At 35.2% G+C, this 19395-nt stretch overlaps 1 protein-coding gene across 3 annotated transcripts in view; it reads left to right on the plus strand.

Annotated features, from left to right (window-relative positions):
- LOC137402163 (zinc finger protein 358-like) overlaps positions 1-19395 on the plus strand; it is a 61168-nt gene that overhangs the window by 28841 nt on the left and 12932 nt on the right. For all 3 annotated transcript variants that reach the window (XM_068088643.1, XM_068088644.1, XM_068088642.1), the window contains exons 4-8: positions 3020-3079; positions 3477-3542; positions 7823-7894; positions 9696-9770; positions 13920-13964. In XM_068088643.1, the coding sequence (XP_067944744.1) occupies positions 3020-3079; positions 3477-3542; positions 7823-7894; positions 9696-9770; positions 13920-13964 (318 nt within the window). The remainder of the gene's footprint in view (positions 1-3019; positions 3080-3476; positions 3543-7822; positions 7895-9695; positions 9771-13919; positions 13965-19395) is intronic.

Below are 19395 nucleotides of genomic sequence, written 5' to 3' on the forward strand. Positions count from 1 at the left end.
AAATTCATGATTGACTGTATATATACATAAATTTTTTATGACTATCATAAGATTTAATGGTGGAAGAATAAGCATTCCTGACACATTGCAGTTATTATTATTTTTGCGGTGACATGGCGTATTATTGCAACTCAAAGTTTTTCTGTTGCCATTGTGGTTTTCCATTTTTCTCAGGTATGTTTATGTGAAAATGGTTGCTTACTATCAGTGGTGGTCTACAACCCTATACCAGAAATCAAATGGTAATAAAGTTTGTTGACAGTGGTTGATGGCTTTCCGCACATGACATGTTTGAGTCGCATGATTTTCGATAATTGTGGCTTTAACCACAAACTAAAACGGCTGTGCAGTATTACCATACACTGGTTAGCCTACATGTTCCTCGATGGACACGGGACACGCTAAATTTAAATGGATGATTCGGTTTGACGTGTCACAATAATAACCAAATAATAGTGCAAGCTGCTCATTTGAGATTCTCATCATCATCATTTCGCTCCCATGCTTTGTTGATTGATCTTTCCTAAGCATCCTTCTATGCTTAGAAGTTCGTCATTCTGGGAAGATTTGAACCTTCAAAGAAAGCTTTTCATTCATTATAAAAATAAAGTAGGTTTGCTAAAGGGTGGTTTAACAAATGGAAAAGGTAATTTTTCAAGATGATAACTTCTCCAAATTAAGTCTGGTTCCTAGTTCTCTAGCTTTTACAAAGAACCTGCATTAGTCATAAGTTACCTGCATTGATCATAATTTACCTGTACTAAGCATAATTTACCTGCATTGATTATAATTTACCTGCATTGATCATAATTGACCTGCATTTATTTTTGCTCATCTGCCAGAAGGCTGAACGATTTTAAACTGTTTCCTTAAGAAACTATCCCTGATTATAGTGTAACGGTCTATTCTGTAGCCATTTAATTAACTTACATTGTATCAATATACAGAAGTCAAATTGTACTATCACTGAGTGGTACACCTAACAATCTATAAAGTGGGTAGCTTATCTCCTTGTGGTCAAGTTTTCTTTCAAGCGTATTGATGCATCAGGGAGTTACGATGAGCCAGCAGCATTTGTCAAATATTAATTGATAGGCCTAAAATGAGCAGGGATAGTGTAGGTTATGTCTTCATATAATTTTACTCATGTTTGTTTAATCAAAATACAAACATAATTCGTAGTTTTTTTGTGGAAATGGCATTACAGTGCATCTTCGGGTTACGATGGCCCTGTTATATGATCTTTTCGCCCTACGATGCAGAACACTGTGATTTTTCGTCCTCTACATCTGCAAGGTTTTGTGCCCTAAAATATTATCAAAAATTTTGTATGAAATTCAAATTTGGCCATTGGTAGGCTGATTACATGGGAATAACAAATAAGCTGATATGTTATCCGCCGAAATCTCTTACATATGCATGAAATAGATAAGATGCTCAATCTCTCTCAGTTCACCGTTATTTGTTATTAGTTATTGGGAAAACGAAACTGAAAGCAGGTGACAAAATTTTAGCCGCTGAAAAAGGTGAAGTTCAATAAAATAGTTAATAATGCATATTAAAACTTAGCTTTAAGTATGTGTTTAGTAAGCAAAATTAATTTAAGTTGAATTCAACATTTATGTTATACGTCTGCCTCGAAGGTAAGAACTCTCTGCGGTATATACGGCACATAGTACATTGTAACGATACATTTTCCTGCAGATCATAACCACTATATACACTAAAGCTACTGTAGGTAACTATAGTTACTAAGTGTAACATATTATTTTGTCACTAGTTTTTAATATGTACAGTGCGTATATAAAATTTTGATGATTTTTACCAGGATGTGTTTGCATTAGATATTTACTATGGGTTTCTATAACCCTCTATCCGAAATTTCCGCCTCACGATGCCAACACTAGTATTAATTGAAATCGCATGGCGAGATCCAAGATCCACTGCATTTGATTGTAAGAACTGGGCTTTTTTATCTGTAGATTGTGGGCTTCCATTGCCATTCGGCTTGAAATTGAAGAAATCTTTGCATATAGTTATTTTGTAATCTATATTATTATATGTTGGTGCGGAAGTTTCTGTTTTTTTTTAAAACTTTTGAGACAGTAGATGTCCCTACAATGTAAGTAATTCGTTTTGAGAATGCTGAGGCTATAGGGATTTTACATTATGCAAACCACGAAATAGTTGTTAATTGCCTAATCCATTCCAAGATCTTTAAAAAAACTCACACCTCTGGTCCTTCAAAAAAAAAACTAAACTTTAATTTTTATTTTCTAAGCTGTACAATAACTGGTATTATCGGTTTGTATCGACAACCTTTTTTATGATTTTCACTTGGTTTAAGACTCATGATTTCGGCGAATTTACATCAAGTTATAGACACCTTGAATGTCAGTTTCAATTGATTTTTTCACTTTTTTTTAGATCGATGTCAAAGATAAAAGTATTAATTTGTCTAAAATAAAGTAAAACAAAAATAAGTCATTATTATAATAAGAGTGTGTCTGTCCGAAGCCAAGGTGAGACGGCAGAATAAAATATCGCTTTTAATGGGACTCCAACTCGTGAAATTCAGTTTGGTAGACCGACACTAACACCTGCACCAGTCGACCGCCTTTAGGTATTTATAAATAACTCGGCAGCTATCTATTGTTTGTTTATCAGCACACCTGACGAACTCTCACTGCGCACTAGACTACCAGGGTACTAGTATATATGTATAATTGAGATAACCTTATGCGTCGTTTTCTCTCTCTCTCAAATGAGGCATGAGAGAAAATGATATTTTAAGGCTAACTGTCAGACTCTTGCTATTCAAATCGATTTTGGGAACTTGCACCAACTTGTTGCTTTACATTATGTCGATATTGTTACGTATTATGAAGCAGAAACTACATAAATTATTTACATTAAAGATATGAAGACAACGTGTAATGAAAAATAGTATTTTACTTAAATTAAAGCTGGTGTTTTGTTCTTTGCAGTATGTATGTTTTTGTTATTTTTGCTTCAATAGAAATGACAGAGGATGCAACAGAGATGGAAGCTATCAATTTCACAGAACCAACTAGTCCAGGTAAAATGTCAGCTTGTGATATGAATTGTCTAAGCTATCTGATATTTAGATTTTATGTAATAGAAAATTATTAACCAGGATACTGAGCGTCTTAGACTGACAGTTTTAGCTGTCTTACACTGACAGTCTAAGGGTATAAAATCTGCTAGACCACTACTGCTGCTCAAGCCATAGCAATATATAGGAAAACTTCTCTAAAATTCTAGAAAGGTCTCCAATTGGTAGGAACCAGTCCTCAAATAACGAAAAAAAATTTATTATCAATCATTTGTTGAGCCTGTTTTGGTAGCATTTTCCTTTGAACAAAGTTAGGAGGAAGAAAAGAATAATATCTTTATAACTTTGCCATCTACGGCATCTATGTTTTCATTAGTTTACCATGAGTTGTTGATTACAGAGTTTGATGTGAAAAAAGAGCCTGCAGAGATAACTCTGAGCAGTTGTGGCAAATCTCACACATCTGGTAAGTAATGCCTTTGCTGACTTCAATCGATGCAGTTTCCCAGCCAGCACTCGCTGGTGTCGATGTAGCGAGTGAGACAGCGTGGAATGACACATCTCAAGGCTGGCTCATGCTATATCGCCATATGTCGGCATTTTCCTTTCGCCATTCATCGTTGAGTATGTGGGCACATAACCAACAGTAAGTATGTTGGTCGACAGCATCGATGAAGGAATGTGGATACGTCGGAAAGTTTGCAGTTGTCAAATTTTTTCGATATTTTGCCAAGCATCGACTATTTCGCCGATAGTAATTCGTGGTCGTGGATAGCGTGATATATTTATTTCCCTTATGATAGTTGCTGCGGGACAAGTATTTGAATTGAGTATGCGAAAACAAAGAGGCTTTTTTGCGAAAGATTTTTTTTCAGATTGAGAACCCGGAATCACAGAGTATTTCCTGATGCGATTAAGGATGGGTTTGTGATAATGTGAACATCGTTATCATCAACGATTATGAAAGTATTGTGTCATCAACACCGAGATATGCCGATATAGCGTGAACCAACCTTTAAAGTCGATCACGGGTAGAAACTAACCTGCTGTTTATTGTCATACAAATGCTAGCTCATGTTTGTACTTATTATCTAAACGAATAGAAAGCTTTGTTACTGACGTACTATCTACCGTATATAGTCAAAGTAGGCAAGTCTTTGCTATTGTTGTATGATTGTTTTTGACGTTTGAAATTATTTGATTTCCAGGATGTTTAAAGACTAAAATCGATAGAACTCGATCATGATTGAAACGCTTGAGGAAAAATATATGTAAATGGTGTCATTAGAGTTGATATCAGTTATTGCATTCGAGTTGAAGCCTTACGCGCTCCATCTCTAATCTGTCTGTCTCATTGGAATTATAGACGCTGTAATTGCACTGTCGTTTGATCTGATTGTTTTCATCGTGACCAAGTTTTATCAATTTCAAACTTGAAACATTCGGCAAAACATCAAAAACATCACAAATGACAGAAAAATACCACTAATTTCTGATAAACTTTACTGAAAATTCTGTTCAAATTTGTCATTAAACAGACAAAGTGATAGCATTTAGGATTGTGGTGAGTTTTGCAGGATTATCTCATCTCGCTCTTGATACTTTTGTTATTAAAAAGGAAATTGACTCTGTTATCATGATTTTGTCCGAGTTGTCTGCCTTTGCTGTAAATATAAGTTCACAGAGATTTGAGTGAATAGCTTTGTGTTCTAATATATACCTTCATTTGTTCATTACAAATGATGACACAAAATTTAAGGCAGCATGCTGACATGCGCAGAGAAAATCTGATCATGAAAAAAATGTGACGCCCTTCCTATGGTCTAGTCTCGCTCTCTAGCTGTAATGTGAGGTTAATAAAGGCTGAGGACGTGTTCAACACATTTATTTTGCTGCACCAGCAATCGGTCTAGCCGTTTGGCACTCGTTCAGTACCCCATTTGTCTCACTCGTATCTTATTGGTTAATTTACACTTTCACTGACCAAATTTCCCGGTTATCAAAGGTTTCCAAGAATTATAAAACTCGTAGTATGGCAATTTTTTGCGAGACAAAAAATAATTTTACAAACATTCATAACTCTTTCGTTGCCACACGCCTCGTATCACGAATTTGTTAGTTTTTTTTACGAGACGTTTTACATTGAGCCTTTTATTGGCCTTTCAATTCACATGAGAACATCACGCGTCCAAACAATAACCACGTCGAGTTGAGTACATCATTGAAATGAAGGGATTCCAACCTACAGCGTTTCCGTGATGGCTGCAATTAACTGTTCGTTTTTTAGCTTTTAAGAGCTTGTTATCGCATTTCTACATATTTTTCACCTACAACACAGCAGAGTAAGACTTGGTGAACCTTTTGATACCAAATAATTGTAATGTAAATTTTGTTGCAAGTCAACCTTTAAATGAAATGAAACAGTTTTTGCATGTGTTGAGCCAATAGAAAATATGTTGAGAGCCCATCCTGAACATAGTTTTGCTGTGTAAAACTTTATTTTTATCGCAATTTCTTCTTAGCGATGACCAGTCGTGTCACACGCATACCAACTACGAAGCTTTCACTAATTTTATATCTATGAACTTTGTGTGATTTTTATTAAATAGTGCTACTACTGAGAGTAATTATTTTAGCAGCAAAATAATGCCATAAGCTGTAATAATCTTTTTAAAAATCAAAATTTCAATTCAAATCCAATTAAAAAAAGCAAAATTTCAAAAAATCAAATTTTGTAGACCGTGTGGTTCTGTACCCTTGTGGTTCGCCCTTGTCAAATATCAGGTTTTTCCGGTTATGTAATTCTTTCTCCATAAAGAAATTGATTTCGTAGCGAAAGAGTGTATGACTTCATTTGAAAACATTTGAACAGCGTTGGGTATTATAGAAACGCTGTGTTCATCTAAGGCATTGAGAAGAAAGTGCCAACAGGCACCGTCAGCCTGCGTAGTGACAGGATGAGTTCTTGTGTATTTCACAGCTTCACTTAGAGTTTGCCTTACATCTCAGCTGTTTTATTGTTATTACAGTAATACTTCAACTTACGAGTGCTCCAACGTACGAGAAACTTGAGATACGAGCCAGCTTTTAAGCAAGTGTTAGCACTAACATACGAGCCATGTTTGAGATACGAGCACGTGAGTCAGTTGCCAAGTATGCCGGAGGTGTTTTATGAGAACAGCATCACTCTGTATTTTTCGTCTGCTCAGCTTATACCTTTGTACCGTGTTTTTTTGTGCGCGATTTTCAGGGCAGAATTATGTGAATTAAAAGTACTGTGCGTTGACCGAAAGTTTGCCAGTAAAATGAAAAATAATGCAAAGAAAAAGCGAATGATAACAGTTGATATTAAACGGAAAATTATTGAAAAATATGCGAAATGTGTATGCGTGATTGAGCTAGCTCAGCAATTTGACAGAAATACATCCGCAATTATCAAACAGAAGGATTATCTTCGGGGCATTTAGTTCGCAAAAGGACTAACCATAGTTTATAAGCGGCGCAGCGATCTTCACGACCGCTGATGGAGAGACTGCTCAGTCATTGGATAAAAGATAAACAATTGGCCAGTGACAGCGACCTGAAACGATGCTATGTGAAAAGGCCGGTGCTATCTATCAAAACTATAAAAATAGACATTCGGACAAGTTGGCTAGTGGTCGTGCATTAACCCTTTGTGACGACACCTGTGTTCGTCGTAATTGCAACATGTTGAAAGGGCGACAAAGGCAAACGTCCTTAGATAGGTTTATCTTAAAACGGCCGGCTGGTCGTGAAAGCGAAACAAAGGAAAAATTAGCTAACCCGCGAGAAACTTCAAACTATGAACACCGAAGAAATTTTAATTACGTTAAGTTGAAAATGAAAGTTTGCTTTTAGGTTTGCTTCTAAGTTTGTCTTTTAAGATATTGATAAAATCCAGATTTATCAAAGTCAACTGTCGTAATGAAGGATAACTTATATCTCCCTCCCTGGCAAATGCTAGTGTTAGCTGCTATTGTACGTATGTATTTAATTTTACATTTTAATTAATCACATTTCCTTGCATTATTTTTTATTTGTTGCTTTTTGAAACCATGTGGTAAGTTAGGACAATAACCAACATGTTCTTTCTGTTACAATATCTTGTTTTGAGTGTTTTATTTGCATTTTTTAGAGTATGGAAACCAATCAATATATATTTAATTGTTCTATATATAAATAAATTGCACCAACATGCGAGCAAATTAACATACGAGCTCAGCCTCGAAACGCATTAAGCTCGTAAGTTGAAGTATGACTGTATATTGCAATAGAACTTGTTGTTGTTAGGAGTTGGTAAGTAGTGCACATGCGCTAACACAACACAGCTCTCTCTCTCTCTCTGTCAAGTTCATATGAAACTTCAGTCTAAAACTAAGTCATCAGCAGCGACACTGTTTTGCTCTGCAATCGCACCATTAATCTGAACCGGCAGTAGCTCAGGTACTCTGCGCATCACTTCTGCGTCTCTCTTGTGCAGAGATGCGGAACAGAGCTTTTGCATCTATACGAGTCTCTACTATAAGTTAACGTGTAAACTAGCTGTCGAGGGGGGGCACGTTGTGGTTCATGGCTACTTATGTTAACTGTATAATTACATTAGTTAAACTGTATTTTAAGGTCGTTTGGTTTTTAATTCTTAGATTAGTCTATCTTTAGTTCTAGTTATGCTGCCATGTAACGTTTGTTGGTTCACTGGCAGCAACTAGTGTTTGAATTTTACAGGAGGTGTTACGGTTACATCATATTCTATGGCCCCTCTCGGTCTCCCAACTGTCTTGGCAGAAACATCTTCAGGTATGCCACTAGATGGTTTTTATGTTTTAGTTTGCATTCTAAAGCAGCATACATTTATTTTTCAATCCTAATAAAAAGAGTAAAAGAGACATTGTTGCTTCTCTTTCAAATTGTGCCAGATAGGTCGCAAAATATCATCACCTCGGTTACTGACCCTTCAGTCTGCAGTCTCATCTGTTGTGAATAATCATTATGGAAACATTTCGCAATGTTGAGGCGCAAGAACAGGAATGTCCAGCATGTAGCTTACCATTATTCTCGTGTTTGAGGTGGCATTGTTGAAGGAAATAACTCACACTTGACAATCAAACTTGTCCTGTTAGTGTTGGACACTGCGAGGAAGACAACAATATTATGAGTTTATCACACAAGTCATTAACCTTACGGGACTAAGGCGTGTTAAGCATACAAATCATTAACTTCAAGGGACTAAGGCGTGGTAAGGGATCTCTTTCCTCTTCAATCAGATGGGCCGCAGCACATTTGTAGATTTTTAGCCAAATTGCTGCACTGCTTTCATAACAACAGTCCAGAATGTGATTGTCTTGTGCCAACACTTGCATTGGCCATTCTTGAGTGTTTAATAGGCTAGTTATCCAGAACCAGACAGAGCTTGAAAACTAAATATTGGGCACAGCTTTCGAAAGAGACGGAGCATATGCGCACAAAGTTTGGATGAACTCAGCTAAAAACGTGTAAACGCATAGGGTTTACACATTTGTGGCCAAGTTCATCCAGACTGTAACTGACAGACAAGTTTGGATGAACTCGTTTGTCTGTAACAGACATACCAAAATGTCATTTTTGTATGTCTGTAACAGACACATTTCTGTTTGTAAAGCCTGGTTCCCATATACGTCGCTAATCACTGGCGACAGCGCCACAGGCTATCAGCGGTGAAATGTGAACCTACACGCCGGGTACCGCCGAGTACCGTTAGTAGTTGCTGGGCGGTCAGCGCAAGAGTTTAGTGCTGTTCAAATTTCGCGGAAAGCCGCAGGCAAAACCTTCCTGAAATGCACTGTACAGGTGAAGGTCATCATTATCGAAACGGCATGGCGAGCGAACATTTTATGTGATTATGCGATTATGTTTAGCGATGCAGCTTTATATGTGAACAGAAGCCGACGAGCCTAACATCGCAAGCGTTTTGCTGCGCAAGTTACCGCCGGAGTCTCGCCATCGATATGGGAATCAGGCCTTAGGCCCAACAGAAAGACACGCAATGACAAATTGGGACTTATTAATCACAAACAAGCAGCTTTTGTTTGTCTTCGCAAAAAATCAAAGGTCCGGAAATTTGTCAAACCTGTACTATTTATGAGATGTTTTAAGCCTGGTTTCCATATACGTCGCAGGGACCGGTGGCAGGATCGCTTTAGCTATCGACCGTGAAATGGGAACTTACACACCGAGTGCTGCCGGTAGTTGCCGGTGGTCAGCAGAAGAGCTCGGCGCTGTTCAACTTTCGCAAGGAGCCGCAGGCAAACATTCCTGAAACGGGCTGTGAAGGTCAGCACTTTGAGCGGCCATTTTTATGTGATAATCAGTGATGCAGCTTTATGAGTACATTAGTCGCCGAGCCTAACGCTGCAAGTGTTTTGGTCCGCTAGATTACTGCCGGGTCTCGCAGCTGATATGAGAACCAGGCTTTAGGCTAATGCTCATAGCTTCTTTTTAGCATGGTCTTATATCCTTTTTTAATGCCGGCATGTATATTTTTATTTCATAATTTTGTCAAAAGCTGCCATACATTCGCTTGTATATTGGTTTCAATGTTGTCGCATTATGTTGATTCCAGGCTCTGGACAGCTGTCTTCCCAGGAGCCAACAACCTCTTGCGGCAACTCTCTGGCTTCAATTAGCCAATCACCAGGTAAGCAACCTATGCGCTGCTCAGCTTTTAGCTGACCAGGTAATGAGGTTGAGGTCACCTTGTATATTCACTTTATTTATATGAAGCATTATAGTGAAAATCAGTTAAGTAGGGTTGTGTCAGAGCTAATAATTAGGAAAATTTTATCTTTTTTTAATTTTAATCAATTGTGATTGGAGAGAAACTGGCATACTCATTACAAATGTGAGGCTGGTTTGCCTCACATTCTATCGCAACAAAGCAGCTTCGCTATTTTTTCATCACCATCGCTGACATCAGCCATGATTGAGAATGGAAGTAGTCAAAAATCGGACTTGAATAGTAAATTTCTAAACTAGGTTTTCAATTATTATTGGCTAGTTATAGTAATTTTTAGATAACATGTTTTCTGCCATAAAGCTTTAATCTGCTTATTGCATTATGTTTTTATTATCTACGTTTAAATAAATGGTTTTTTAGTAATGGTTAATGGGCAAAGTAATTTGTTGGAAAATCTTCGATCAGCATCTGAATAACCCCAAAAATAATGTTATTTTTGCAATTAGCTGAGGTTTTATCTGCGCATCATTGTTTAACCCATTCAGGACTAATTAGTTATTGGTTGACTGCTCCCCCAGCCCAATTAATTTTTCACTAGCCTTACAATTAAAATAGAGCTACACAAAATTGAGTATAACTAGAGTTCTTTTCAAAATAATCTTGATTTGTTTTTTGCAGCTTAACAAAGACATTCCAGGCTACAATGTGATATAAATTTTTGTGCACCTTTACAAATTCTACTGACCACAATTTCTAATAATTCTGTGAACTTTTTTTTTATCAAAATTGTTTTTCATGTTTCGTAGCAGCTCACAAGCAGTTTTTTGATACTGACATTGTTGGACCTATGTTAGATTGATAGCAAACTTTATCAGCAGCAAATAAAAAAAAAGATTTCTCAATTCCGAGCAATAGAACAGGTGTTACTAGCTTCTAACCAACACTACGCCACTGACAGTTTTATCAATTATATAATCAAACAATTTGTTAATTTATATTGAAATGCATTGCAGAGGTTATTATGAATATATTATGCATAAAAATACTCAAGTTACCAGCTAACAGACAATCAATTACTAGCAAAAAAATAGGTGTAAAAATACAGTAAAATATATTGTAAAAAATACAGTAAAAATGAATATGCATGAAAACGAAACAATATATACATGTATAATAAGGGTGTGTTCATTAAAAAATTATGACACTGTGAGAGTTATTTGATGCCAACTACGCATGCATATTTGCTGCCATTATAAGTTAGTTGATGCAGTATTCATCAGCTATTGGTGTTGAAGCTCTAGGCTCATCAACAATGGCATCATCACTCACAAGCCCTTGACTGTCTTCACCTACATGTAGCAAATATGATCGGTAGTAAGCAACCTATTTGCTTTCAAACTTCTTGTACAGCCTAGAAAAAATTGTGCTTTAGTAGCTTTTCAGGGTAAATACCTGATAACAAATTGAAAATAAGTAGTCTACTGCAGCTAACAATTGGTAATACAAATTGCAAATATTTTTGATACTGTAAATATAAACACAAAAAGTCATGAAGATGATTACTGTGGTAAGTGTCCCCTATCGACCAATATTAGAGCCTAGTGGTTGGGGCTAGTTTATAGTAGATGTTGAGGTTGAGAACTATATGCTTGACTAATTGTGGGTTGAACAATTGGATATAAATGAAATAAGAAATTTTTATTATCTTGTAGTTCTACAAGGAAATCATAAAACTATTGTTTATCATGGGGTAATAGAGTGATGAGTTCATGCTGCAAAAAGATCTAAATTTTATTGGATTGAAAATGTTATAATCATGTGTATCATGAAAAAAATCCATATCTTACACTGTTAGAATAAAGTTTGTTAGAAATTCACAAGAAAAATTTCGGCTTTTTTCGTTTTTTTTTCGGTAAAATTCTATAAATAGTCACATAAAACTTACCTTCTTCCATCAGAAAATTCACATTTTCTTCTTGAACATTACTTTTGTTGCTATTTTATTCCCCTGAGCTGATAACCGCATCTAATTCACTTAAAAATTTTGCCATCGTTCGGATAAACCTTTTCCAAAATGGCGATCATCAAATTTCCAAAACAGTTGATATCTATCACATAATTTGTTGGTTAAAACTTTCTTGTCCTATCACATATTTGGTATCAAAATGATGCCCAGACTCTTAAACTTCGTTTGGTGAATGAATAAAACCGATGTACCTAAACAGCTAAGCAATAGAGCAAATCAAAGTTTAACCCGAGTACTTCGGGAATGGGCCCTGGAGAGCACAACTCTTCCCGAGGTATTCGGGAACAGTCCTGAGTGGGTTAATGATAGACTATGTTGCCATGGGGCGGTTAATTTGTAAGTTTGCGTCATCCACAAGATGAAAATGATAAAAAAAATCTACCGGTCTAGCGAGTTATGTTCCTCACAAATTTTTACTGAGTGTTTCATGCTTGTGAAAGGTGGAAACGACACTTGCAGATGATTCACAAAAAATAGCGTGTGGGCTATTCCATTTTAAACATTTTTCATACTTTCATCGTTCTTATTTCACTTTAAGCAGTTTCGAATGCATCACTATGACCTCTTGCATAGAATTCCTCATCTTTTTTTAATAAAGTGCCTGCATTAATCCACAACATCAGAATGTCCATGGAAACACATTGCATGGTAACTCGACGTGCGCACAACTCCAAATCTGCATCATCCGTGTCATGGAAACAGTGTTATTGCGTTGTCACGCTCTAAAACAAGTCATGTCTCAATATTGTTTATTAATAACATGCTAAATCACCAGACATACTTCTGTGATGGTTGGCACGCTGTTATCATTCATTAAAAGAGAAGAAAAGATTATATATTTATGCTTATTTTTTCTTTCTCCGTAAACACGCAGCATAACACAGGATTAAACACTCAATTTCATTGTATCCGTATCATATACATCAAAAACTTAACTTACGCTCACATTAGCTTAATATTTTTCCGCTATTTTTTATCATTAATACGTTTGCTATTTTGCTTTCCATATGACATTTTTGAAGTAACATCTGACAGCTTCAGTTTTTTTGAGGTTCGGAAATCAATATACGCACATTCATTATGAACTCAAAGTGAGCTTTTGCATGTTGTTTAGAGTACCTGCTGAGGGCTGTCGTACTCCGAGTTTAGTTTATAGCAGTTGTTATGGCAGTCTTGAAAGGTGGTTCTATCCTAAAGTATTAAGGACTGGCTACACACACAGACAACATGCATCTCAATGCATAGTACAGATATCTGTTGGCGCTACCAAACAATATGGCGTGTAGGCAAATCACTTGACCAATGAAAATTAGTCTCATTCGTGTGAAACCCTTGCTGGATTTTTTACACTTAAGCAAGTATTGTCGAGATGTTTATTATTTAAAATAGATTATCAAAGATTTGTGATAGCAATTATAGTGTTTATGCAACCATTTTTAGTGCTAGACTTTGCTCCGAGAAAAACACTATTAATAAAGTACAAAAATATTCAAGTTTATGACATACATTAAATAATATAGAAGGATTTTAAGTTTTTAACACATTTATTTACTGTAAGAATTATATGCGATAATTTATGAAGCATTTTAATTTCTAATAGTACATAGCTGTCATACAGCTGTAACGAAAAAAATTTTTTTTTAAATAACTTGAAAAATGAGTTTTTTAAAACTTGCAAAAAGTTTTTTAAAACTTGAAATGAGTTTTTTAAATAACTTAAAAAACTTATGAAAAACTTTTTTTTCATGTATAAATAGTCTGTTTGGCAAGCATTGTTTTGCTGTCATCATCATCATTCAAAAGTCGATCTTTTTGAAAACGGATAAACCAAAATCTAGATCACTTCAGTCAATCGTAGTTGCTAGGGTGCCTTGTAGACGAACATGTCGGTTGCTGAAACTTCACATCAACAACTCGTCAATGCGTTGCCGACACGTCGCTGTCTGTAGCCAGGCCTTCACACTGATTAGTGAAGGTGACTTGACTTGTCATTGTTATATTGAGGTTCTCCCATTTTTTTCAACTCAAAGGTTATGATAACAAGCAGCACTTTTTGTATGTTCAACCTTGACTGCACTTTGTAGGTCAAAATCTGCATGCTGGACAGTTTACACCACTCTCTGCAAAAGGTAGGATAAGTTCGTTGCTATTCCTTTCAACTTGTATTAGAGTTCAATCAGTACAACTGATTTGCTTGGGATAATCTTTTACCATGTATGAAATACGATGAAACTTTTAGCTGCATAGGTAGTTTATTGCGGAAGTCGTTTTGAAGGAAAATCTCCTAACTAAAAAGTTAGAAACCCATTTTACCATACAAATGCCATAATTCACTCCAATCCCTCACAAAACTTGGACATATATATTTATTATATTGATTATATATATTTATGTATAGGCTACTCATCTTGTATACTCTATATATATTTATGCATCTATGTATATTTATGGATATATTTGTATATCCTGTAAATATTTACGTATACTCATATATATATATATATATTTATGTATGCTTTGTACATATATTTATGTATACTCATCCTGTATAATTTTCAATATTTATTCATATACACTTTTGTATATTCATACAAAAGTTGTGTCAAACTATTTATTCAATTTTAGTGGCTAACTGTTGCCTTTTTTCATTGTTGTCGTCGTATAGCATAATTTGAAAATCATTTCTATTTGAAATGAATTTATTGCCAATAAAGTAGTATATATATATTATATACTTTATCACTTTATTGGCAATAATTTTGTTTCAAATCAAAATACTTTTCAAATTGTGCTATACAAAAATAATGAAAAAAGGCCAACAGTTAGTCACTGAAATCGAATAGTGTGACATGATTTTTGTATCAATTATATATACATTTAATGCTTAAAACCTGTAACAAATATATATTAGAATTATAGTACTTCACAATAAATAAAAAGGTATGCATGGAAACAAGGGAGAACAGCGAAGTAAGAAACAAAAACTACGAATGGTATGTTTGTTTACTGTTGGCATTGGCCGTTTATAAAAGGCTAAGAGAAGACCACAGGGAGGGAGGACAGTAGACAGAAGAGGCGAGTGTTGTATTGCCGTCTCGGTTGATTTTTTGCTCAGAACAAACATTTTCAAGAACGTAAGATTTATTTGCATCTGAGCGAACTAAAAAACTATCATACAAAAACACAGCACGTGAATTGTTGAAAACAAAGATTGTTTTACTTTGTATGTGATATATGGTCACTCCAAATTATACTAAAAATACAAAAACAAGTGGCTCTACATATGAAAATACAATAGGCCTGTCATATTTAGAAACATATTCCCTCCAAGCAAGATTTCTACCAAAATATGCTTCGTAACTCGAAAATTTTGAGAATGAATTCATTCGTGAGTGGAGGTTCTGTTGTACATCAATAAATTGTCAGTTCCCACCGATATTAAAGTGTGCATTACTTTATGTTAAGCCCCAAAGTGAAAATCCACTCTCCATTCTAGCTGTGTACTTTTTACAATCAAAATCACAAATAAAACATTAGTGATATTGATGATAAAAGCCTTATAATAATAGCATAATAATATGAGGATTATATTATAAAATAATGAAAGTGAAATGATATAATATACTACTTTACTTTTTATATATTATTTTATAATATAATACTTGCATTATAAAGTAGAAAAATAATATACAATCAAACATGGATAACTCGTCCACGGATAGCTCGAACACATGGTTAATTCGAACATTTCCTTTGGTTCGTTCCCACGTAATGATAAATTGCTATAGATAACTCGAACTCAACACTGTTAATTCGAACTGTTTTTTTGCCCAACGGTACCGAAACGGTTGTTATCGCTTTAGAAAATCACTTTATTCAAAGCCATAGAGGTAAACTTCATCTTTTCGTAATTCATAAGCGTCGTTATTACCACCATCGGCAAAATATTTTTGTCAACGACTTTTCTAAAAGTTTGGTGAAATTTGATTTATACTGCGATACGATGAATAGCACGGGCTAGCCGGGTCACGCGCGCAAGGATCTTCGCCACGCACATACAAAACAAAAATCGCATGTTGTTTTGTATGTGCGTGGCGAAAATCCTTGAGTGCGTGACCCGGCTAGCCCGTGATGAATAGTTTTCCGACGTTGATTCCGTGTTGAATCAACGTCGCAATGTTGAATGTTTAAAACGTCTTAAAAAATGTTGTAATTAAACGTATACGTTGTCTGAGCTACAAAAAACTATTCATCGTTTGACCTAAACACAGAATACGCGTGTACATTCAATAAGTATCTATTAAAAAAGTGTGAGTGATATAGAATGTATCGTAAAACCTCGTAAAACTTCTAATTGAACTGCCTCGGAGTGTTGCTCTTAACGAATCCCAGGTAAAGTAAGGTAATCTGCATAAACTTCAAGAAAAAACGGCAAAATTGATCGTGGGTAAAACCCCAAAAGAAAAAAATGTCTTTTCTTTTGAGCATTTCAACAACGATCAAGTTTTGCCAATGTCAATCTGAAAAACGTCCTGGCAATAACATCACCTCAAACAACAAACCAATCTCAAGTGATAGCAAAATCTCTATACTTTTCCATGAAAACGTTTTAAACTTTACATTAGAAGCATTTAATTTGAAACAAGCCATTTGTGCTTTTGATTTATATTATAGTTTGTATATGTACATGTATCTACTAATAAATAAGTAAATATATGGACTTGTGACAGTGCTCTGATAACTTGAACGCTCTGATAATTCGAACACTTTTGCTTGGTCCCTTGAAGTTCGAGTTATCCATGTTTGACTTTATTACAGTCAAACATGGATAACTCGAACTTCAAGGGACCGAGTGAAAGTGTTCGAATTATCAGAGCGTTCAAGTTGTCAGAGCACTGTCACAAGTCCATATATTTACTTATTTATTAGTAATACATGTACATATACAAACTATAATATAAATCAAAAGCACAAATGGCTTGTTTCAAATTAAATGCTTCTAATGTAAAGTTTAAAACGTTTTTATGAAAAAGTATAGAGATTTTTCTATCACTTGAGATTGGTTTGTTGTTTGAGGTGATGTTATTGCCAGGACGTTTTTCAGATTGACATTGGCAAAACTTGATCGTTGTTGAAATGCTCAAAAGAAAAGACATTTTTTCTTTTGGGGTTTTACCCACGATCAATTTTGCCGTTTTTTCTTGAAGTTTATGCAAAGATTGTCTTACTGTACCTGGGATTCGTTAAGAGCAACACTCCGAGGCAGTTCAATTAGAAGTTTTACGAGGTTTTACGTACATTCTATATCACTCACGTTTTTTTAATAGATACTTATTGAATGTACACACGTATTCTGTGTTTAGGTCAAACGATGAATAGTTTTTTGTAGCTCAGACAACGTTAAAGTATAATTACAACAATTTTTAAGACGTTTTAAACATTCAACATTCCGACGTTGATTCAACACGGAATCAACGTCGGAAAACTATTCATCACGGGCTAGCCGGGTCACGCACTCAAGGAATTTCGCCACGCACATACAAAACAAAAACAACATGCGATTTTTGTTTTGGATGTGCGTGGCGAAAATCCTTGCGTGCGAGACCCGGCTAGCCCGTGCTACTCATCGTATAGCAGTATAAATCAAATTTCACCAAACCTTTAGAAAAGTCGTTGACAAAAATATTTTGCCGATGGTGGTAATAACGACGCTTATGAATTACGAAAAGATGAAGTTTACCTCTATGGCTTTGAATAAAGTGATTTTCTAAAGCGATAACAACCGTTTCGGTAGCCGTTGGGCAAAAAAACAGTTCGAATTAACAGTGTTGAGTTCGAGTTATCTATAGCAATTTATCATTACGTGGGAACGGACCAAAGGAAATGTTCGAATTAACCATGTGTTCGAGCTATCCGTGGACGAGTTATCCATGTTTGACTGTATATTATTTTATTAAATAATATATAATATAATAAAATGATAAGTAAAATAATATATTATGTTCTTATAATATTATAAGAATGATAGCCTTGAAACCCTTCTTGAAACATAAAATATGTACCGCTGGCTAGTTCCTCGCTTATCGGTAGTCCAGGTATGAAGTTATTTAGGATCATCACTGCCACCAATCCATATTTCCCATGGTTCCTTGCTGTCTGTTATTGTTAAAGGAGCATTGCGTAATCTTTACATCTTAGTTTTAAGTTTGGTACCTGCTCCTTGGAACGATTGATGCCTTGGGTATTGATCTTTCTACAAACAGGTAGCTTTGTACTCAGTAGGTTCTTTCCCATGGTTGCTTCGTGTATAATTTCTATCAACGGGTTGAATTAACAGAAATTTTGGTTATTGTTTCTCTGTATTGCTAGTATTACTGAAAAATATTTTTAGCTTTTTCTAGCTTTATAACACTTTGGCTTTGGTAACCACAAAGAGGTATAGTTTGGTCCCACTTTTTACAAATGTGCTCAAATAGCCATTTGAAATTAGCCTAGGCCTCTGTACTAAATTATGTACAAATATATAAACTGGCTATAGTCCTGATGAAATAACAAAAAGACTAAAAATTAATTTCTCATTCGAAGTATTTTTTGTATCAATTCAGCAGGATTTTATTAAGAATTGTTTTCAACAAAATAAAAGTAACTCGCATATATACGACTTCCATTAACTTTTAGAAACTTGAATACGGCTGATAACCTTCTCAGACGCATGTAAATCTCAAAATGGTGTGGGTGTGTTCTTTTTGTCAAGGTCATCTGATCAGTTTTTGGCTTCCATAGTATTTCAAAAGTAGTCCAAAGTATTTCCATGGAGGCACAGACAAGTTTAAATCTCATCGCAGTAGTCACCATACTCATCTCATGAAGTATGTCTGCTTCTTTCCCTGGTAATAAGCTTTCCTTAGCAACGACCTTTCCTTAACAACGACCTCTCTATAAATAATAAAATCTACACTACTCATTAAAATTCCATTTCACCTTTTTCACCTCCCACTGAGCTTCAAGTTCTGATGCAACTGTATCTAACTAGCTTCTATTACCTGTATATTATATTTAAGCAGTTTTATTTTAAATATTACAACAATTTTCACTTGTCATTCATTTACGATAAGCTTATGTGATTGTCACATAAGCTTTCAGCTGGTCGTTTGTACAGGGTTTACAAGTATTTTCAATTATGCAAAGATAATATGAATTTGTTGTAGAAAACCACGTTAAAATACTGTAGAATAATTTAAAAGCGTTTTTTTCAGCAAGACATATTTGAGGTATTCATTTAGGCAAATTGATATCCATAATTTTCAAAAAATGAAAATTTAAGTTGAAAATCGGCTTGCGTGCCCATCCCAATGGTTTTGCAGCTAAAGACTCAAAAATCGACACCTGCTTGTTCAGTTCAAATGGACACCTGCTTGTACACTTCAAAAGAGATGTGACATAAGAGTTTTATTATTTTAACTTTATAAGAACATTTCTTGATATTTTGAACGGTGTTAAAGAATGCATGGTTTTTGTAGATTCTATAAGAAAGTATCGGTGTTTCGTTATCATCTTTTT

The sequence above is a fragment of the Watersipora subatra genome, chromosome 8 (assembly GCF_963576615.1).
Source record: "Watersipora subatra chromosome 8, tzWatSuba1.1, whole genome shotgun sequence".
In the NCBI taxonomy this organism is placed as follows: Eukaryota; Metazoa; Bryozoa; class Gymnolaemata; order Cheilostomatida; family Watersiporidae; genus Watersipora; species Watersipora subatra.